The sequence below is a fragment of the Salmo trutta genome, chromosome 14 (assembly GCF_901001165.1).
Source record: "Salmo trutta chromosome 14, fSalTru1.1, whole genome shotgun sequence".
NCBI lineage: Eukaryota > Metazoa > Chordata > Actinopteri > Salmoniformes > Salmonidae > Salmo > Salmo trutta.
In genome coordinates, this window is record NC_042970.1 from 24,101,224 (window position 1) to 24,125,048 (window position 23,825).

At 43.1% G+C, this 23,825-nt stretch overlaps 1 protein-coding gene across 2 annotated transcripts in view; it reads left to right on the plus strand.

Annotated features, from left to right (window-relative positions):
• Nucleotides 1-392: 392 nt before the first annotated feature.
• Nucleotides 393-23,825, plus strand: part of adamts9 (ADAM metallopeptidase with thrombospondin type 1 motif, 9) — a 42,861-nt gene continuing 19,428 nt past the window's right edge. Inside the window, exons 1-18 of one of the 2 annotated variants that reach the window (XM_029774969.1) lie at nt 393-773; nt 1,043-1,440; nt 3,744-3,906; nt 9,419-9,714; nt 10,266-10,349; nt 10,475-10,599; nt 10,997-11,037; nt 11,238-11,343; nt 12,049-12,195; nt 12,607-12,748; nt 13,151-13,255; nt 14,401-14,546; nt 14,709-14,890; nt 15,181-15,317; nt 15,942-16,059; nt 16,764-16,859; nt 21,842-22,008; nt 22,125-22,254. In XM_029774969.1, the coding sequence (XP_029630829.1) occupies nt 674-773; nt 1,043-1,440; nt 3,744-3,906; nt 9,419-9,714; nt 10,266-10,349; nt 10,475-10,599; nt 10,997-11,037; nt 11,238-11,343; nt 12,049-12,195; nt 12,607-12,748; nt 13,151-13,255; nt 14,401-14,546; nt 14,709-14,890; nt 15,181-15,317; nt 15,942-16,059; nt 16,764-16,859; nt 21,842-22,008; nt 22,125-22,254 (2,683 nt within the window). In that variant the 5' untranslated portion in view covers nt 393-673. Of the gene's footprint in view, nt 774-1,042; nt 1,441-3,743; nt 3,907-9,418; nt 9,715-10,265; nt 10,350-10,474; nt 10,600-10,996; nt 11,038-11,237; nt 11,344-12,048; nt 12,196-12,606; nt 12,749-13,150; nt 13,256-14,400; nt 14,547-14,708; nt 14,891-15,180; nt 15,318-15,941; nt 16,060-16,763; nt 16,860-21,841; nt 22,009-22,124; nt 22,255-23,825 lie in introns of those variants that run through there. The other variant, XM_029774970.1, reaches the window with a different exon arrangement.

Genomic DNA, 23,825 nt, shown 5'->3' on the forward strand with positions numbered 1-23,825 from the left:
AGTAGTTTGAAGCCCTTTGAGCTTAATTGCGGTGTCTATACAAAAGACCCAATGTAGGCTAAAGTCAGGAGGAGGATGTAGCCTAATAAAGCGACTATCAGTAACAGTAAACGATGCCATTATAATGTATTTTTAACTCAAATGTTGACATTTCTCATTGCTTATCCAGCTACTAACTTCATGGTTTCTTCATGGAGAACTGCAACACCACTGCCAGCAATCATAATTGAAGATGTTTCTCAAGTAATTGCAGTGATACCACAATAATAAGTCAATTATGTCTGTCAAGTCACTCTCTAAGAAACGGGAGTGGCTTGGTTGAGGGGCGTGCTCCAGTAATGTAGCCTACCTTTTCACTAAACCCGCCCCAACATCGGCAGTCTGGTGCCTGCAGTGTAGTCCACCATAGTTGTCTGTCTGTAGTCTACAACCGGCCCCTCTCTCTGCAGTATGCATGTTCGCCAGGGGATCCGAGAACCGCTCACGACCCAACGCACATTACCGGTGAGAAACCCCCCAGCTACCAAGAGTCAAGCATAATCGATTTGGATGTGGCAGATGCGCAAGCACTTAAGAGTTGGAATACGTTGGAAAGCCAGAGTGACCGGAGCAGCTGTGTGCAAGAGGAATACTTGTATTCGGGGGTGCTGCTCTCTACTTAACGTGGACAATCATGCATGTGCTGTTTTGGGGACTAGGGTTTCTGCTATTTCTCCCTGACGATTTGAATGTAGTGTTATCCACGGAGAAATCGCTATTGAATTCAAGAAAAGGTAAAGTATTTCGACCTGCCCCAAAAACATTTTTACCCTGTGATGTGTTATTTTGTAACCGGCAGACGGAGAATGAATGACTTTTTTCAGGATCAGCAAAGCACATGACTTACAATACATGTATAATGGTCTTATGTTTCTTGAATGGCTTCATTTCACAGGGCAAACGTAATTAACTAATATTACATTAATATTATTATTATTGATATTATTATTATTTATTATCATTGCTTATGCTATAGCCGTTATACCATGGCTTTCTTCACCAGCTAAAGTGTCTGAGCAGCTTGGCGCATACGAGATTGTAACTCCGGCGCGAGTGAATGAAGCCGGTGACAACTTTCCCACGAGCGTGCACTTCAAAAGAAAACGGCGGAGTGTGGACGATATCCCTGGCAACTCCTCTGATCAATGGGACTCTCCAACAATCCATTACAAAATATCTGCTTTCGGACAAAGCTATCACCTCAACCTGACACTCGAGTCCGGATTTATTGCTCCGCTATACACTGTGACAGTACTAGGAGCACTTACCGATAGTAACATAACGGATTTCACACCGGAGGTGGAGGCGGAGGAGGATACGGAGTATCAGCATTGCTTCTATAAAGGACATGTGAATGCTCAAACGGAGCACACCGCAGTCATCAGTCTCTGCTCTGGATTGGTGAGTCCAAGCACTTTGAGTAGCCCTCCCTTGATACAGTGTGCAAGAATGTTTCTCTAGTCTGCACTATGATAGGCGCACATGTTGTATGACTAGATATAATACTGGAATGTCAATTGTTTACTATGTAGCTGTTCTCATAATAATACTATGGCAACATGAGAACATTAGGGGAACCTTTCCCTGGCAACGGAGTGCATTTCTACTTCTGCACAAAGCGTGCCTTTCCAGCTTTGTGGATTTGTGTTCAAAATGCAATTGGTGACTGTTAGTGAGAATAAGGCATTATGTTAGCTCTTGTATCCCCGACAATCTAAAACGAGCTGCTAAGATAAATAACGTCGAGCCTAGAAGTCCTCTCTCTTGTGCTCATCCACTTCATCCATCATTCACTCTGCATGCATGCTCCTCCGGTCGCTGGTGACGTCCTACGCACAATAGTGAAGAGGGAGCGCCAGTGGTGTTGACGTCATCACGATTCACAGTCCGACTCCGAACATAATCTCCATGCATCCATGACGTTGTGGAGTAGAAGCAGTGGTGGAAAAAGTACCCATTTGTCATACTTGAGTAAAAGTAAAGATACCTTCATAGAAAATTACTCAAGTAAAAATTAAAGTCACCCAGTAATATACAAATTGAGTAAAAGTCTAAAAGGCCATCATTGTAAATAAGAATTTGTTCTTAACTGACTTGCCTCGTTAAATAAAGGCTGATTAAAAATGATATATATATTTGGTTTTAAGTATACCTAAGTATCAAAAGTAAATGTAATTGCCCAAATATACTTAAGTACAAAAGTAAAAGTATACATTATTCCAAATTCCTTATATTAAGCAAACCATTTTATTTTTGTATTTAATTACAAACAAAGCATGCATGTTTAGTGAGTCTGCCAGATCAGAGGCAGTGGGGATGACCAGGGATGTTCTCTTGATAAGTGCGTGAATTGGACAATGTTTCTGTCATGCTAAGCATTCAAAATGTAATGAGTACTTTTGGGTGTCAGGGAAAATATATGGAGTAAAAAGTACAGAATTTTCTTTAGGAATGTAGTGAAGTAAAAGTAAAAGTAGTCAAAAATATAAATAGTAAAGTAAAGTACAGATACCCCCCAAAACGACTTAAGTAGTACTTTAAAGTATTTTTACATAAGTACTTTACACCACTGAGGAGAAGTCCCCTAGGGATACTTACAGATTGATAACAGTTATTAACTAACTGCCTGATGTGAACATCATTGAGGTCATCACAAATCAAACAAATGGGACTTGCCTGCACCGTAGGCCAAGTTGGTATGCTTGTGGATATCATTTCACATTGAAAGAAAGCAAAGTTAATGTTGGTCTGGGTGTGATTCAGGCCAATACAATGCACTGTTAAAAGGTGAAAATTATGAAGCATTTAAATGTATCTATTTATTTATACATCCAAGGACTTGTAACTTGCTCTGGACCTAGTCACAGGGAAACAGTCAGAAGTAGGTATATGCACACTGATAAATTATGAATCATATCCACTTACCATGAATTAACCACTTTCTCATTTCAATTCCACTTTGCATTTTAATATTACATGAGTCATCATCCTCGGTCATAATGAGAGTGGCTCCCACAACTAAATCAATACTTAGTGTTGTCATTATATAGTATCTTGTTTGCATGTGAGCACAATGGTGAATATTCCCGATGGTCATTACATTTAGCATACTACAGTATATTTATGAGATTCCCTTTTCCCTAATTTGGGGTGGTTTCAATCTCATACATAAACAATGAAATGCATTTTCATGGAGAATAAGGTTCACTCTGGGCCACCCTATTGGTCGGTAGCATTACCCAGTGCAGCATTGTCCAACTCAATCTAAATTAGAAATGAGTGCTGTTTCCACATTGCTTACCTTTGTACTTTGCTTGTCTGGTGTATCTTTGACCTCCAAGTTCGCTAGTAGTGCAGCCTGTGCTTTGTGAAATGCAACAAGGCTTCCACCAAGTCTACCAACTGTGCCAAGAAACAAACAAAAATAGTTGCATTGTTTTCTGATAGGCATCATATGCCTCATTCTTCTCCTTTTTCCTATCTTTTTCAGGGACAATTTTACTAATATGCATGCAAATACATGTATTTCAACACATTCTCATCAAATGAATAGCTGTGTAAAAAAGCCTAGCCAATGGGGCCCTGGCAAGGACCATTTCAACTAATCTTTGCTTTGGACTGTGTCCATGCAGTACAAATCCACGCTCCAATGTTACTGCAGTTATTTCAAACCATTCTGATTCCTCCTTTTTTATCCCCCTCAGCTTGGCACTTTCAGGTCATCAGAAGGGGAGTTTTTTGTGGAGCCCCTTCACAGCTACAATGGAGAACACTATGAAGAAGAACACACCAAACCTCATATTGTGTACAGGAAGAAGGCCCCAAAGAAAGAGGCAGCCAGGGAGGACACTGCTTGTGACACATCAGGTACAATGAAATGATGAGAGGAGAGATGCAATGGAGATTTTTGTTCTGATGCTTTTTTTTGTATTTTTTTTTGTGAGAGAGAGAGCGTGAGAGCGAGAGCAGAGCGCGAGAGAGCTGAGTCAGTTTCATTACGTAAGCCAGTTTATCAGCTGACAGACTCAACCTTCACCTGGTGTCTGATGGCTCTAAGTGGAGAGGAGAAGAGAGAGGATGGGACTCCCTGTTGAGAGCTGCTAAATGTGTAAACAAATGTGTATGTGTGTGTGTCTCAGTCTGCCTGATAACACACCCCTCGTTATCCAGCCTAACAAGTTCACACAGACATAAGCAAGGAAGGATAATCATTGTCTCTCAATTACAGTATTATATCCCAAAACTCCAGTATATGATTTGCAATAGGAACTTATTATAGTCATTTTACTATTACAGTCATGAGCAATGACCATACTACTGCGCTTGTTTAGCCTTTGGTTTAAAGCAGTGGCATCATTTTGCTCATAGAACTGAGGAAACACAGTAAAAACTGTTTGAAGTTGTGAATGAATGTTGTAAATCCCCACACTGTCTGAGTGTGTGGACCATTTCAGTTTGTCGGTGATATGTACACCGAGGAACTTAAAACTTTCCACCTTCTCCACTGCTGTCCCATCGATGTGGATAGAGTGGTGCTCCCTTTGCTGTTCCTGAAGTCCACGATCATCTCATTTGTTTTGCTGCCATTGAGTGAGAAGTTATTTTCCTGACACCACACTCCGAGGGTCCTCACCTCCTCCCTGTAGGCTGTCTTGTCATTGTTGGTAATCAAGCCTACCACTGTTGTGTCGTCTGCAAACTTGATTGAGTTGGAGGCGTGCATGGCCATGCAGTCATGGGTGAACAGGGAGTACAGGAGGGGGCTGAGAACGCACCCTTGTGGGGCCCCACTGTTGAGGATCAGCGGAGTGGAGATGTTGTTTCCTACCTTAACCACCTGGGGGCGGCCCGTCAGGAAGTCCAGGACCCAATTGCACAGGGCGGGGTCGAGACCCAGGGTCTCAAGCTTAATGATGAGTTTGGAGGGTACTATGGTGTTGAATGCTGAGCTGTAGTCAATGAACAGCATTCTTACATAGGTATTCCTCTTGCCCAGATGGGATAGGGCAGTGTGCAGTGTGATGGCGACTGCATCGTCTGTGGACCTATTGGGGCGGTAAGCAAATTGAAGTGGGTCTAGGGTGTCAGGTAGGGTGGAGGTGATATGATCCTTGACTAGTCTCTCAAAGCACTTCATGATGACATAAGTGAGTGCTACGGGGCGATTGTCATTTAGTTCAGTTACCTTAGCTTTCTTGGGAACAGGAACAACGGTGGCCATCTTGAAGCATGTGGGGACAGCAGACTGGGATAGGGATTGATTGAATATGTCCGTAAACACACCAGCCATCTGGTCTGCACATGCTCTGAGGACGCAGCTAAACATGCCGTCTGAGCTGGCAACCTTGCGAGGGTTAACACACGCAAATACGTTTTTAATTTTTCTGGATGCAAGACGTCGATGTCCGGTGCTGGTTTTCTTTTTCTAATCCGTGATTGTCTGTAGACCCTGCCACATACGTCTCGTGTTTGAGCCATTGAATTGCGACTCCACTTTGTCTCTATACACTTTGCTTGTTTGATTGCCTTACGGAGGAAAGAACTACACTGTTTGTATTCTGCCTTATTTCCAAACGCCTTGGCATGATTAAATGCGCTGGTACGTGCTTCCAGTTTTGCGCGAATGCAATCCACGGTTTTAAGTCACAGTGGGTACACTTCCTTATAAACTTGCTCACCGAGTCAGTGTATACGTCAATGTTATTACCTGAGGCTACCCGGAACATATCCCAGTCGACGTGATTGAAGCAATCTTGAAGTGTGGAATACGATTGGTCAGAACAGCGTTGGATAGACCTAAACACGGGCGCTTCCTGTTTTAGTTTCTACCTATAGGAGGGGAGCAACAAGATGGAGTCATGGTTAGATTTGCCAAAATGAGGCCTTGTATGCATTGTGGAAGTTAGAGTAGCAATGGTCGAGCGTGTTACTCGCTCGTGTACAGCAATCGATATGCTGATAGAATTTAGGTAGGAATTTTGTTCTCAGATTAGCTTTGTTAAAATCCCCAGCTACAATAAATGCAGCCTCAGGATATATGGTTTCCAGTTTGCATAAAGTCCAGTGAAGTTCCTTCATGGGCAGATATAACAAGTTATGAGTGGTTCTTTAGTGACTGACATACAGTATCTGAAAGACAATGTAACTGTAACCAGTCATTCTTATGATCTCACCATCCTTCAGTCAAACACATTGTGTCACAGCAATTTCACATGAACAACTGATTGCACAGAGTTGTATGCAGATGATATGCACACCACAAAGCAGTATGTCCAAAAAGTCAGAGGTTATTCAAGTTTTCAAGTGCAAGGGGCAGGATATTGATGCATTTTACGTCTAATTTCCTGTAACTGGGTACTTTTTCAGCTCATGCACAGGACAACCATTTTGGAAGTTTTTCCTAGTATCGCCAAATCTCAGTTTATTTCTAAAAGTTCCTGTTGACTCTTGTACTTCCTGTGATCATTTGATAAGAAAACACGATAGGCACACTACCATGAAGACACTGTGTAAATTCTATTGTAGGAAAGTGATGCCAACTTCAAACATTTAAGTATTAATTACTATGAAAATAAATCTGAATGATGTTGAGTAATATGCAAGACATTTCACTGCTCATAGGTGTGTGTGTGTGTGTGTGTGTATTTTTGAGTGTGTTAGAGCTCAGATTTTATGACCTGAACATTTATTTGAGTTCATATATGTTTTTGAAAATGTGGGGATGAAAACAGTGGCTTGCGAAAGTATTCACCCCCCTTGGCATTTTTCCAATTTTGTTGCCTTACAACCTGTAATTAAAATAGATTTTTTTGGGGAGGGGGGGTTTGTATTATTTGATTTACACAACATGCCTACCATTTTGACGATGCAACATATTTTTTTATTGTGAAACAAACACGAAATAAGACAAAAAACTGAAAACTTGAGCATGCATAACTATTCACCCCCCCCCCCCCAAAGTCAATACTTTGTAGACCCACCTTTTGCAGCAATTACAGCTGCAAGTCTCTTGGGGTATGTCTCTATAAGCTTGGCACATCTAGCCACTGGGATTTTTGTCCATTCTTCAATGCAAAACTGCTCCAGCTTTTTCAAGTTGGATGGGTTCTGCTGGTGTACAGCAATATTTAAGTCATACCACAGATTCTCAATTGGATTGAGGTCTGGGCTTTGACTAGGCCATTCCAAGACATTTAAATGTTTCCCCTTAAACCACTCAAGTGTTGCTTTAGCAATGTTTAGGGTCATTGTCCTGCTGGAAGGTGAACCTCCGTCCCAGTCTCAAATCTCTGGAAGACTGAAACAGATTTCACTCAAGAATTTCCCTGTATTTAGCACCATCCATCATTTGTTCAATTCTGATCAGTTTCCCCTGTTCCTGCCGATGAAAAACATCCCCACAGCATGATTCTGCCACCACCATGCTTCCCTGTGGGGATGGTGTTCTCGGGGTGATGAGAGGTGTTGGGTTTGCGCCAGACATAACGTTTTCCTTGATGGCCAAAAAGCTTAATTTTAGTCTCATCTGACCAGAATACCTTCTTCCATATGTTTGGGGAGTCTCCCACATGCCTTTTGGCGAACACCAAATGTGTTTGCTTACTTTTTTCTTTTCTGGCCACTCTTCTGTAAAGCCCAGCTCTGTGAGTGTACTGCTTAAAATGGTCCTATGGACAGATACGCCAATCTCCCCTGTGGAGCTTTGCAGCTCCTTCAGGGTTATCTTTGGTCTCTTTGTTGCCTCTCTGATCAATGCCCTTCTTGCCTGGTCCTTGACTTTTGGTGGGTGGCCCTCTCTTGGCAGGTTTGTTGTGGTGCCATATTCTTTACAAATGTTTATAAATGATTTAATGGTGCTCCGTGGGATGTTCAAAGTTTCAGATATTTTTTTATAACCCAACCCTGATCTGTACTTCTCCACAATTGTGTCCCTGACCTGTTTGTAGAGCTCCTTGGTCTTCATGGTGCCGCTTGCTTGGTGGTGCCCCTTGCTTAGTGGTGTTGCAGACTCTGGGGCCTTTCAGAACAGGTGTATATATATACTGAGATCATGTGACAGATCAGGTGACACTTTGATTGCACACAGGTGGACTTTATTTAACTAACTATGTGACTTCTGAAGGTAATGGGTTGCACCAGATCTTATTTAGGGGCTTCATAGCAAAGGGGGTGAATACATATGCACCCACCACCTTTCTGGGGGGTTTTTTCATTCTTTTTTTTTCCATTTCACTTAACCAATTTGGACTATTTTGTGTATGTCCATTACATGAAATTGAAATAAAAATCCATTTAAATTACAGGTTGTAATACAACAAAATAGGAAACACTTCAAGGGGGATGAATAATTTTGCAAGGCACTGTATAAGACATTGTGCAAGCTTTTACAAAGACCCTTTGTAGCTCTGGATTTTCAAAAAGGTTATATCTTTCAGTCTGATAAGAATCATGGGTAGCAGAAACAGCTCAACTTTTGTGCTAGAGACGGGGTCGAAAAGAAGAGTGGAGGGGTATTTGTGCTACTCCATTACATTTGGTTGTCATGTCAAGATTAAAATCATACTCAGAAGTCACCCTGAGTCATCCTTGGTGCTCCTCCTTGAGATGTTGGGGCTTTTCTCCATCTTTGGTGCTTGGCCGAGTGCCAGACTTACCTAAAGTGAACGCAACCCACCCCCTCATCTCTCCTCCCGACTCCTTCACTTTCCAGGCCCTTGGACGTCAACACATTTGTTTTGTCTCATTCTTTCAGCAATAATATACAAAGAGCAGTAGCATATTCCCTTTGTATGCATTCACAAGCATCCCCTGGCAGTAGCAGAACTGTGCTTTCAAGTAGGCTTGAGCGGTATACTGTATATACTGTATATCGGGGTACTTTGAAATACTGACGTTATGGTTTTCAATACCGTCAAAACAATTGATTTAAAAATCAAACATTTATTGCGGGCCCTTAAAGCTCTGGAATGCGTACTACACCACTATCTAAGATTTGCCAAATAAGTGATCTCCTGCTCAGGGCTCCAGCTATGCATTTGTTTTTCTAACTTGCTAGTTAAGTGGCTAGCTTGCCAGATCAAGCTTATTGGTTATAACAGAGACAATCTAGTCCTTCTTGGATCAAGATCCCTGCTGCCAACATTTTTTTGGTGCATCAAAACAAATTACGCTTGGAAAGAAATACCGCCTCTTGTGTGCACTGCCGTTAATACAGTAGATCCCAGTATGGGACAGGAACTGATACCACTTAACCCTACTTTCTAGGAAGAGAATGACAGTTTATTGTCCGATAAATGCAATAGCCTTTCATACAAGCTTGCAGTATAAGCTTGTGTTTTATATTGAGAGTATTATATTCATTTGACCATCTCTTTTCCAGGACATAAACACAGACACAAAAGGAACAGGGACAAGGTGAGGAGACGTCCGATGGCCAGCAGCAGCGGCATGCTGAATGACCTGGAGAGCCTGTCTGCCGATCCCTTCTCCAGATCAGAAAGAGAGAGCAGCAGACGGCCGGCTAATGAAAGCAGCGGTGACTCAGGACCTCACAGGAGATCAAAGCGCTTCCTCTCCTATCCCCGCTTTGTAGAAGTCATGGTGGTGGCAGACAGCAAGATGGTGGAACATCACGGGAGCAACCTTCAGCACTACATTCTCACGTTAATGTCCATCGTAAGTTCTGCTCAGTTAACCACCCGCCCAATGGCCAGCCAGCCTTTTTGATTGTAGGGGAGTGGGGCTGTATTCTGTTGTGTCCCAGGCCATGGGCAGCAGGCGGAGAGCTCAGAGGGTAAGGCCCATGGCAGGATTAAACAAAAATGTTCAAACGGTCAGGAGAGGGGCAGCATGAGGTTTACCTGTCTGACAGCTTTGATGAAAGTGAAAAAATGAGCTCAGGTATGTCACATAGACGGCATATTCCTGGCCACTTCATATAAAGGCCTCCTCAGGAGTCTGTGGCTGAGAACCTAGGGGGTAGCTAGCCTGGCCTATATTCTGATCTTGGCAGTCTGCATTTGCTACAGGATCTGAGTACAGCCATAATAAACCTCTCAAACAAGACAATGAGACCAGGTTTTCTTCCCCATAAAACTGCATGTTGATTTTGAATGTCTGAACCACTGATTGAGTACACTCCTAAAGGGTTTGATGAATGTTGGATACTGAAATGTATTGATGTTAAAAAAACGGTTGATTTTTCTGTCTATAATCTTTTCCTTCAGGTGTCTTCCATCTACAAGGATCCCAGCATCGGAAATCTGATTAACATTGTGATTGTGAAGTTAGTCATAATCAACAATGAGCTGGTAAGATTACAACACTAACTCTAATCCTAATCCTTTTCAGAGAAATACAATGCATTTGAGTCATTCATCAGCCCCATGAGCACAGTACAGTACTGTAAACCTCTCCCTTGTTCTCTCTACTGTAGGATGGCCCTACCATTTCCTTCAATGCACAGACCACTTTAAAGAACTTCTGTATCTGGCAACAGAGGCAAAATCACCAAGATGAGAACCATCACTCCCACCACGACACAGCCATTCTCATCACCAGGTACACTGTCACTGCTACCACGACACAACCATTCTCATCACCAGGTACACTGTCACTGCTACCACGACACAGCCATTCTCATCACCAGGTACACTGTCACTCCCACCACGACACAGCCATTCTCATCACCAGGTACACTGTCACTCCCACCACGACACAGCCATTCTCATCACCAGGTACACTGTCACTCCCACCACGACACAGCCATTCTCATCACCATCTCTCAGGGTAATGGCTAAAGTGTTGTGTTGACAGTCTTAGCTTGGAGCCACGGTTGGGGCTACCCCAAAAATCCGCTGTAATATGTTGTCTTTTATTTATTCTCTGGTGTCACAGTGCAATGGGATTCTGGGGTGTGAAACCAGTGACATAACTTCCATCTGTGTGTTCTTCACAGGCAGGACATCTGTCGAGCGCGGGACAAGTGTGACACATTAGGTAAGAGGAGCTCTCTAGACACATGCAATATAGACTGCAACATAACGTTTGATTGGTGACAGTTTCATAATAATATTGATGTACTTATTATGATGCTGCTTTTTAGGGTGCTAATGACAATGTAATGATGATAAAGGTGATGATGGTGATGACAATGCTCTAATAACAAATATGATGATGATTATACTCTTGGTTTGCAGGGCTTGCAGAGCTGGGTACAGTGTGTGATCCATACAGAAGTTGCAGTATTAGTGAGGACAATGGACTCAGCACTGCGTTTACTATCGCCCATGAACTGGGACATGTGTGAGTACAGCATGCTCTCTATTCTTTAATTGATTTCATGTAATCACAATTTTGCAGCTGTATTAGTTTGTCATGCTATCTCAGGCAAGTGTCTTGTATGGCCCTGGTTTTGCTCTCAAAATCTTTCTAAGATCCAAGACCTAAGTCAGCATGTAAAAAGTCCCAAGTCAGCATGCGCCAGCCAGCCTTCATCCAGCTTGGCCAAACAACTCCAGGCCACTACATTGGAGACTGTTACTGACTTTAACAACCCTTGTGTCTTAAGACAAATACAATTTTTTCGCAACACACACAAAAGGTGGGATTGTTGAATTCCATTCTTACTGGCGTCAAGCGGTGACACCGCTGCTGAAGTCTGCTTAGCGACAATGCTTGTGGAATGCAGTACCTGTCATACTGTACCATAGAGGTGCCATACAGTACAGTACAGTACCATGGGAGAGAACTACCGTACTATATAATAAGTATCCCCTCTGACCCTACTCTCCCAGACACTGGCCCCGGCACAGACCAGCTTGTAATGTTAACCCCAACCAGCTCAGTCAGTTAACCCTGTGTGTTACCATTCTGCTGCCTAAAGGATGAGGTTTAGTAGTTAGCTTAGCAATCAGCCCAACATGTAGGTTTATTGATGGTGGGTTAGAGGGTTAGACCTGTGTGTTGTGGTGAATATATGTTCTCACTTGTGGTTTGGCCTCCTGACAGATTCAACATGCCCCATGATGACAGCAACAAGTGCAAAGAGGAGGGGGTTAAAATACAGCAGCATGTGATGGCGCCCACACTCAACCACTACACTAACCCCTGGATGTGGTCCAAGTGTAGCAGGAAATACATCACAGAGTTCCTTGAGTATGTAAAGGACATTGTTTTCTAGTATAGACATTCATGTCATTATGGAGAAGTGTTATTGTCGTTAGCGTTAGTAGCACCAGGCTCTTATCGCAGTAAGGGTTAAATGACCAGTCAACTATTCAATCAAAACTGGTATCTGGACATTTCTGGGTTAAAGGGAAACAACATTACTTCTGTGTTGTGAGTGTATGTTTGGAATGTGTAATACTTTCAGATATGTTTGTTTGTAGAGCGCCAGGTATTGTTTTCATAGCAATAGCCTTGTAGTACTGTACATACATTACAGTAGTGGTTCTGTTATTGTACAGAATGCTGCCTGTCCACCTGTACTGAGTGTGTTTTCTGTCTGTTTGTGTCTTTGTTTTTTTTGTTTTTTCTTTAAGTCATTTTATTTTTATTTCTTAATAGCACAGGGTATGGCGAGTGCTTACTTGATGAGCCCATTTCTAGGCCATACAGTCTGTCACAGCAGCTGCCTGGACGGATATACAATGTCAATAAACAATGTGAATTGATATTTGGGCCGGGAACACAGGTGTGCCCATATATGGTAAGAGAATGCACCATGCGGAATTAAAATGTCATGTTTTGTACGTTGGTCTGTCAAAGACGAGAAAGTACCCAGACACTCAGTTCACTGTCTAGTCCTACATTAATGTAGTCTATGGCTCCAGACATTCTATACTAGAGTCACCTTAATCTGTTATGTAATATCCAATTGCTGTCCCAGTTGGCTCTCAGCTAGGCCTTCTGCATGTGTTCAATATTTTGTTTACATGCTACACCTCCTGTGAAGCCCTGCAAGCCACTGGGCTTGATGTTTCTCAGGGATTAGTTTCAGCTTTTGTTTAAAGGTAACACACCTTGTAAGAGATACAAGAGTATACAGCACTGTGTCTGTGTTTGTGGATGGAGCTCAGGCAGGGGAATGGTAACAGTGTGTGTTCTCCAGGTCCAGTGCCGCAGGCTGTGGTGCACCAGCCCTGAGGGGGCCCAGAGGGGCTGCAGGACCCAACACATGCCCTGGGCCGACGGAACAGAGTGCTCTCCAGGAAAGGTAAGTAGCAGAGAGATCTACCACAATATATAGGGATCTGCCAGGGAGAAGGACGAAAATGAACAGATTGTGATAATTGGAGAGGGTGAGATAAAGAGAAAGATCAAATGAAAAGTGGGAAAATAAAAGGGAATAGCACCAGATACTTATGTTGTGTGTACACACAGAGAGAGCGAGAGCGGCAGATATAGTCAAATAGTTTAATTTGCCTGTGCATGAACATACAAACACACTCACATACACCCCAAGCCAGCTTAATCACTATGCTGGAGCATACTGGAAATGTTCAATGTTATGAACTGTCAAAAACACCCCATAAATAACCACAAAGGAAACTTTGATTTGAACTTTCTTTGTTTCTGCTGCTATTTGAATGACTCATGACTATAAAATCTGTTATTATTTCATCAAAAGCACAAATTACAAAATAAAAAACAAGTTCAGAGAAGCCTGCCACAAAATCAATTTACCAATGACAACTCGATATGAACTCATAATTGAACATGAGTGGGGCGCACGTGGTAGTTGCTCCAAATCCCTCCATTTGTTCAAACATATTTGGAACTTGGGTTAGGATGGATTTGTTTTCTCCAGAGCTGGTATTACTATGAGGCAGTAATAGGCTTATGGTAGAATAGAGGCTTGCTTATGGTGTGAATAGAGGCTTGTGGAGATTGCCCTATCCATTACTGGTTTAGTGTAGCTTCTAATTAGGCCCTCTACCAAACTCTTCACTTCCTGGCTGTCTGTCTGACATAAAAGAGCTGAGGTCCCACAGCACACATGTTCAGAGCCTGCTCTGTTTACACATTGTATTCCTGCACACAAACCAACCAACCTGCTCAACCCTTCAACACTGAGGCTGCCGCCTTTTACAATGCAGTTGTTGTTGCCAACGAAAATGGATCCTCCGCTATAACCTGAAACATATCTTCTCCTTTGAGTTCACTTACCCTCAGACAGACACATTTATAATGGATGTCTTTTTTGGGTTCTGTCTTTTTCCATTCGTTTTGTAATTTTTCCCAGATTAACATCAAAGGAGGTTGTGAAGAACTTTCAGATAGATGTGTTGCCAGTGTGCAGGCTAAGGTTTCATTATCTCATGCTCTTCTTCTCTTCTCTCTCTCTCTCTCTCTCCACAGCACTGTAAACATGGCCAGTGCATTACCAAAGAGCACGATGCCACGCCAGTGCAGGGGGCGTGGGGAGGCTGGTCTCCGTTTGGCTCCTGCTCGCGGACGTGTGGTGGGGGCATCAAAATCGCAGACCGCGAGTGCAACCAACCCATGTAAGCACAGCCTTTGTAGTCATGCACATCTACTGGACTGTGTCTCCCTTGGAGCTGCCGTGGTCAATGTACCATACCATCAAGCCTCCTTAAATGAATTCTTTCCATATCAATCCTAAAGTACAAGATTTGACTATGTATTTATTTACCACCTTTATCCAGGCCCAAGAACGGGGGGAAGTACTGTGTGGGGCGCAGGATGAAGTTCCGCTCATGTAACTCAGAGCCCTGCTCCAAGCAGAAGAGAGACTTCAGAGAGGAGCAGTGTGCGGCCTTCGACGGCCGGCACTTCAACATCAACGGTCTACCTCCTAATGTGCGCTGGGTACCCAAGTACAGCGGAAGTAAGAACATCTTCTCTCTCTTGACACCTTCTGGTTTTTGCATCTTTCTAACACATAGAAAAATCTCTATATGTACTGGACTGTTTAGACCTTTAGAAATGGTGCTGTAAGTAAACTAAGGCTGCCTGTAGATGTGCTCAAAGCACTCTGTGTGCTCTGTGAATCAGTGTGATCCAGATTGAGGACGCTAAGTCAACTTGTTAGAGCATCCATATGGTTGAATTCATTAGCCCCTTTAATGTGGTCAGTGGACTGTTTTCACCATTCCCCTTTCCTCTCCTGTCCTGTAGTTCAGATGAAGGATCGCTGTAAGCTGTTCTGCAGGGTGGCTGGCAGCACCGCCTACTATCAGCTCAGGGATCGGGTCATCGACGGCACGCCATGTGGCCCCGACACCAACGACATCTGTGTGCAGGGCCTGTGCAGGGTGAGACTGACACACAGCCTTTAACAGCTTCAGTCTGACAGCTAACCTAATATACCATTCATAACAGTAATAAGATAATAATGACATTATTTTAAAATGAGAAGAATATTGATCACAGAGGTCCCTATTAGAGGGAACTTGAACTAAACCCAACTATATCAGAATAGAGTTTCACTTTGGTGCTGTTTACGATAGAGAATTCCTGTCAGATGTGGTACAGTGATATGGACTTAACACACTTAACCGGGTTAGGTTCTGTGTATTAGGCAACTATTTTCTTAGGTCATATGGTTTTTATCCCTGCAGGCTAGCAGAGTGTTGCAGAGTACAGTACAGGATTTCATAAGAATGCCACTACTTTAGTTACATTATCTCACAAATACTAAAATCCTAGCTGCATCAATGTGTATCAATGAGAATCTGCCAAGCAAATGAATGTGAGTGATGACTTTTATGTTGTAGCACATGTTGGATATTTATCCTTTCATGTCCTATACCCCCCTTTCCCTCCCTCTCATCATCTGCCTTCTCCTCTTCTTCCTCCTCCACTTCCTTCTCCTCTTCCTCCTCGACTTCCTTTTCCTCATTAACCACCTCTCCATTCTCCTTCTCATACCTGTGCAGCAAGCGGGATGTGACCATGTGTTGAATTCCAAGGCGAGGAGAGATAAGTGTGGTGTGTGTGGCGGTGACAACTCCTCGTGCAAGACCGTGGCAGGCACCTTCAACATGGTGCGCTACGGTGAGCCTAGGGCCAGTCGTGATGTTCAAACTATGTATCATCACAATGACTGAAAAGGGTCACTGAAAGCTTTTCATTAGCCCATTATACACTACTGTTCAAAAGTTTGGGGTCACTTAGAAATGTCCTTGTTTTTGAAAGAAAAGCACATTTTTGTCCATTAAAATAACATCAAATTGATCAGAAATACAGCTGATAATGGGCCTCTGTACGCCTCTGTAGATATTACATTAAAAATCAGCCATTTCCAGCTACAATAGTCATTTACAACATTAGACATAGTTAATGTTAAATTTGCTTTTCTTTCAAAAACAAGGACATTTCTAAGTGACCCCAAACTTTTGAACAGTAATGTACACTTAAGCAATAAGGCCTGAGGAGGTGTGGTATATGGCCAATATACCACGGCTAAGGGCTGTCCCCATGCACGACGCAATGCGGAGTGCCTGGATACAGCCCTTAGCCGTGGTATATTGGTCATATATCACAAACCCCTGACGTGCCTTATTGCTATTATAACTGGTTAGCAACGTAGTTAGAGCAGTAAAAATGCATGTTTTGTCATACCCGTGGTATACGATCTGATATACCATGGCTGTCAGCCAATCAGCATTCAGGGCTCGAACCACCCAGTTTATAATGACCACTAACTTAGTCATGTCCACTCAGAGACGTTGAGTTCTCTTCTGCTTGTTGTGCTGCAGGATACAACGAAGTGGTGAGAATACCCAGTGGTGCTACAAATATTGATGTTCGTCAACACAGCTACTCAGGGAAACCAGAAGACGATAACTACCTCGGTAAGACTCAGACTCACTATCAAAACACTATTTTAGGGTCTTGTTGGCTGTTGGATTTAAACATGTTGTCACGCCCTGACCATAGAGAGCCCTTGGTTCTCTATGGTGTTGTAGGTCAGGGCGTGATTAGGGGGTGTTCTAGTCTTTTCATTTCTATGTTGGTGCTCTCGGTATGGTTCCCAATTAGAGGCAGCTGGTGTTCATTGTCTCTGATTCGGGATCTTACTTAAGTTATCCATTGTTCCCACCTGGGTTGTGGGATATTGTTTTGTGTATGTGTATTTAGCACCACTACTTTCACGTTTCGTTGTTGGTGTATTGTTTTGTAGAAGTTTCACTGTTTATTAAAAGATGTGGAACTCTAATCACGCTGCGCCTTGCTCCGTCCATTCAAACGAACGTGACACATGTCTACCTTTCAGAGGTGTCGAAAGGTTTAGTATTCTCTTCTTGAGCAGATATGAGATGGTTCAATGGCGCCAGAAGGGATGGCTGCCGTTTTACGGGATCCTAAACAATTGTGCTATTTTGTGTTTTTTCACATTGTTTGTAAGTTATTTTGTACATTATGTTTTTGCCACTGTCTCTTATGACCAAAAGAGATTCTGGTTATCAGAACAGCAATTACTCACCTCGAACTGGACAAAGATTCTTTCTTTAATGAGTCAGATGGGAAGGATCCAGGTGCCTTGTGAGAATTCGCCAGCGAGTGGGTAACCCACCTCTACCATCCGTCCTATTGGCCAGCATGCAATCATTGGAGCATAAACTGGATGAGGTCCGTTCGAGGCTATTCTACCAATGGGACATTAAAAACTGTAATATCTTATGTTTCACCAAGTCGTGGCTGAGCGACGACATGGATAATATACAATTGGCTGGGTTTTCCATGCATCGGCAAGACAGAACAGCTACCTCCGGTAAGACAACAGCTGGTGCGCAAAATCTAATATTAAAGAAGTCTCAAGGTTTTGCTCGCCTGAGGTAGATTACCGCATGATAAGCTGAAGACCACAATATTTCCCTAGATAATTTGTATCTATATTTTTCATAGCTGTCTATTTACCACCACAAACCGATCCTGGCACTAAGACCACCCTTAACGAGCTGTTGTCACAGGCGTCAAAATGAGTAGACCAAGGTGCAGCGTGGAATATGTTCATTTTGTCGTTTAATGCAAAAATGAACACTTTACAAATTAAACAAAAATGACAGCCGACAGTTCTGTCAGGTACTTACAACTAAACAGAAAGCAACTACCCACAAAACCCAAAGGAAAAACAGGCTGCCTAAGTATGGTTCCTAATCAGAGACAACGATAGACAGCTGCCTCTGGTTAGGAACCATACTCGGCCCAACATAAAGAAATACAAAAACATAGAATGTCCACCCCACACTCTGACCTAACCACATAGAGAAACAAACCCTCTCTCTCAGGTCAGGGCGTGACAGCTGTATAAGGCCATTAGCAAACAAGAAAATGGTCATCCAGAGGCGGCACTCCTAGCGACCGGAGACTTTAATGCAGGAAAACTTGAATCCGTTTTACCTCATTTCTACCAGCATGTATCATGTACAACCAGAGGGGAAAAAAACAACACTATTTTTACTCCTCACACAGAGACGCGTTCAAGCAAAAACTCAGAATTACCAGTGACTCGCTCAATACGGAAGTGGTCAGATGATACAGATGCTAAGCTAGAGGACAGCTTTCCTAGCACAGACTGGAATATGTTCCGGAATTCATTTGATGGTATTGAAGAGTATACCACATCAGTCACCAGCTTCATCAATATGTGCATCAATGACGTCGTCCCCACCGTACGTACATACCCCAACCAGAAGCCATGGATTACAGGCAACATCCGCACTGAGCTAAAGGGTAGAGCTTCCTCTTTCAAGGAGCGGGACTCTAACCCGGACACTTATAAGTAATCCCGCTTTGCCCTCTGACGAACCATCAAACAGGCAAAGAGTCAATACAGGACTAAGTTTGAATCCTACTACACCGGCAGGGCTTCCGAACTATTACGGACTACAAAGGGAAGCCCAGCCGCGTGCTGCCCAATAACATGAGCCTACCAGACGAGCTAAATTACTTCTATGCACGCTTCAAGGCAAGCAACACTGAAGCATCCATGAGAGGACTAGTTGTTGTGGACGACTGTGTGATCACGCTCTCTGTAGCCCATGTGCGTAATACCTTTAAACAGATCAACATTCACAAGGCCGCAGGGCCAGACGGATTACCAGGATATATGTACGCAGAGCATTCGCTGATCAACTGGCAAGTGTCTTCACTAACATTTTCAACCTGTTCCTGACCGAGTCTGTAATACCTACATGTTTCAAGCAGACCACCATAGTCCCTGTGCCCAAGAACACCAAGGTAACCTGCCTAAATGACTACTGACCTGTAGCACTCACGTCTGTAGCCATGAAGTGCTTTGAAAGACTGGGCATAGCTCACATCAACACCATCATCCAAGAAACCCCACTCCAATTCACTTACCGCCCCGAACAGATCCACAGATGACGCCTACATCAGAATGCTGTTCATTGACTACAGCTCAGCGTTCAACACCATAGTGCCCTCAAAGCTCATCACTAAGCTAAGGACCCTGGGACTAAACACCTCCCTCTACAACTGGATCCTGGAATTCCTGACGGGCCGCCCCCAGGGGGTAAGGGTAGGCAACAACACATCTGACACGCTGATCCTCAACACGTGGGCCGCTCAGGGGCTCAGTCCCCTCCTTTACTCCCTGTTCACCTACGACTGCGTGGCCAAGCACTACTCCAACACTACCATTTAGTTTGCAGACGACACAACGGTGGTAGGCCTTATCACCGACAATGATGAAACAGCCTATAGGGAGGAGAAGGTCAGAGACCTGGCAGTATGGTGCCAGGACAACAACCTCTCCCTCAACGTGAGAAAGATAAATGAGATGATTGTGGACTACAGAAAAAGGAGGGTTGAGCACGCCCCATTTACATCGACGGGGCTATAATGGAGCAGGTTGAGAGCTTCAAGATTTTTGGTGTCCACATCACCAACAAACTATCATGGTCCAAACACACCAAGAGAGTATTGAAGCAGGCATGACAATGCCTATTCCCCCTCAGCAGACCGAAAAGATTTGGCATGGGTCCTCAGATCCTCAAAAGGTTCTAAAGATGCACAATCGAGAGCATCCTGACCGGTTGCATCACCGCCTGGTATGGCAACTGTTCGGCCTCCTTCCGCAAGGCGCTACAGAGGGTAGTGCATATGGCCCAGTACATTAATGGGGCCAAGCTTCCTGCAATCCAGGACCTCTATACCAGGCGGTGTCAGAGGAAGGCCCAAAAAATAGTCAAATAGTCCAGCCACCCTAGTCATAGACTGTTCTCTCTGCTACTGCACGGCAAGCTGTACCGGAGCGCCAAGTCTAGGTCCAAAAGGCACCTTAACTGCTTCTATCCCCAAGCCATAAGACTGCTGAACAGTTAATCAAATGGCTGCCCGGACTATTTGCATTGACTTCCTGTTTTTTTACACTGCTGCTACTCACTCTGTATGATCTATGCATAGTCACTTTACCCCTACCTACATGTACATATTACGTCAATTACCTCGACTAACCTGTACCCCCGCACATTGACTCGGTACCTCCCCTGTATATGGTTGTTATTTTATTGTGTTAGTTTCTTTTTACTTCAGTTTATTTAGTTAATATTTTCATTATTCTTATTTTTCTTAATAATACATTGTTGTTTAAGGGCTTGTAAGTAAGCATTTCATGGTAAGGTTGTAATTAGCGCATGTGACAAATAAAATAGATTTTATTTGATTAGATTTATGGTTGATGGTTCTACTGTACAGTAGTGTTCTGCTTGTCTTCAGCTGAGAGCTTTGAAGGGCCCATTGAACCTGGCCTGTACGAGAGTTTAGGGCGCACGTGCTAACGCGTTAATGATCCAGAACTCATATAGCCCTCTGTGGGCCATTTCATTCTCTCTGTGCTGCTTGTAAAGGTCACTATGCCTGTGTTTCTTTGTGTGCGTGCTTGTTTGTGTGTGTGTGCGTGCGTGCGTGCATGTGTGACTGTCTGGGGCCTTCTCTCTGTGCTACTCGTAAAGGTCACTATGTTTGTGTTTCTTTGTGTGTGTGTTTGTGTGTGTGTGTGTGACTGTCTCTGCGGTTGAGCTGGGGCCTGAGGGGGACCAGGGGGTAAGAGGGCTTGCGGGAAGTGGGCCGGTCTCTGCGGCCACATAACTATGATGTGTGAAATGGCGAGGAAAGTAACTCAGGAAATTAGCTCCATAATCGTATTAGTGTGAATGTGTGCAGCAGACAAACTGATGAACAGAACAGGAGGAATGAGATTCCTCCAGGAGGAATGCAGGATTATTTTACCCCAATTAGGTTTATCTGTTCTCTGTTGCAGGCCTTGCTGTAAATGAAAACATCAGCTGTTTTGAGGCTCTTTTTTTTATCACTGAGTTAAGTGAGAGTTTGTTTACAGTTGACCGACTCTCAGTGTAGCCAACTCTACAGTATGTCCATGTAAACACTCAGCCAACTCTACAGTATGTCCATGTAAACACTCAGCCAACTCTACAGTATGTCCATGTAAACACTCAGCCAACTCTACAGTATGTCCATGTAAACACTCAGCCAACTCTACAGTATGTCCATGTAAACACTCAGCCAACTCTACAGTATGTCCATGTTAACACTCAGCCAACTCTACAGTATGTCCATGTAAACACTCAGCCAACTCTACAGTATGTCCATGTAAACACTCAGCCAACTCTACAGTATGTCCATGTAAACACTCTGTTTGATTTCCTCAACAAAAGGAAAAATGACTTTAGAGTAGCTGAGCTCATCAAAGACACGTGTGGTTTCTCACCCTGTCCCATACTGTACTTTCAGACTCCTATGCCATCCTTTTTATTCATGCCAGTGTCATCTCCTCTCTCTTTATGTGCAGCTGTTTCAAACATCAGAGGGGAGTATCTGCTCAATGGAGAGTTTGTGGTTAGCATGTTTAAAAGGGAAATCAAACTGGGCAACACCATCATCGAGTACAGCGGATCTGACCACATCATTGAGAGAATCAATTGCACTGACCGCATCGAAGAGGAGATCATTGTCCAGGTAACAATTCCTTACCTGACTGTTGAGAAGGTGACACAGTAAAATGGTTATGATGCAAATGGAACAGAGGAACTGTACCTATTGTTCTATTCCTCTGCCCCCCTCTCACTCCGCAGGTGCTTTCTGTAGGTAACTTGTACAACCCAGACGTCCGGTACTCCTATAACATCCCCATCGAGGATAAACCCCAGCAGTTCATCTGGGACGCCTACGGGCCCTGGCAGGAGTGTAGCAGGCCCTGCCAAGGTGAGGGCTGGGGGAGGGATGTGAAGGGAACGGAGGAGAGGGGGTGTAGGGGTTAGGGGGGTAAAGAGAAGATTGTGGAGGAGTGTGGGAAAGGAGGTGTGGGGAGGTGAAAGGTCGGGGGAGAGAGGAGTTGAGGCTGTATGTGGTTGTATCTGACCACCATGAAGTCCTCTTGTCTATCGTCGCCAACACGAAAAAAGCTCCTGCAACCAAGGGTTTTATAGAAAGTTGAAAAGTCGACATTTATTTTTAAATTGTATAGAATAGTGGACTCTACGTTCTTGTCAGGGTGTGTGAAGCATCAGGAGTCAGATGGAATTCAGGTGCAAAATTTTGGTATTTATTAACAGGTGCGGAAGGTGAGCTGGATCTATGACAAGATGTTGACAGACTCTGACTTATACAGATACACTAAATGGCCAATATACTGAAGCTTCAATTAGCTTCTAAGACAGAGCACCTTTAAACTAGGCAGAGCTCCTATAACTTTGACAAAGCATCAATGATTGCACACAGCTGAGTTTAGTAGGCCTAGACTAGAGCATTGGATAACATGTCACTCCATGTCACTCCAGCCTATGCTCTCCTGAAAATGGGCACCTGAAGCCCAACCTGTAACACTGAGATAATACAAAATGCACCTAAACAGGTATTTCATCAATTATTATTAGCCTAATAATTCCCTTTTCAATCAATACTTCTCAATAGTTGTCTTATCAATGTAGATAGGCTATTATTAGGAAAACACCCCTCAACATAAAAGATTTGGAGAATCATAATTGTGTTTCCTTGATTCCTCCGGTGCTCTCTCCCTGCCGCCTCCTCAAAACACATTGGATGAGGAGTTCAGAGGAATCAAGGAAATGCTATTGAGATTCTCCCATTGTAATTACTTGGCGCATGTGAGTGGCCGGCGCGCTCTCTCCAAATCAGTAAGCAACCTGCAGTGGTGAGTACAGCTCAGGGATACAAATGGAACTTAACTTCTTAATAAACAATGTTAAACATTTCTACTCGCGTGTATAGTTGCAAAGCTAGCGGTAATTTACCAAGGTTATCGGAGTCTTCAGTAAGATTCTTTCGTAATTTATGCTTGAATAACTTTTTATATATATATATATATATATATATATATATATATATATATACTCATGAACAATATGGAAATAGATATAATAAATGGTTACCGTATTTATTTATTATATCTATTTCCATATTGTTCATGAGTTTCTAGTAGATAGAACATATGGTTTAAGAGAAAATAGCCTAATTAATGAAAATAGCATCTGATCAACAATGTCATTATTTTCAATGAACAGCAACTCTTCAACTAGTGACTTTTTTCACAACTGCCACCAGGTTGACGACAAAACAATTACATATTGACATAATAATTTTTTTGAAATATAAAGAATGTTTCATGCTGAACTAAGTTGATGGTTTATATTTAGGATAATGATTACAGCTTTCTCCTATTAAATCATCCTTTTAAATGATGTCATATATTTTACATTAAGCATCTCCAATCCAAAGTTAAATCTAGAACCGGCTATTTCACAACAAAGCCTCCT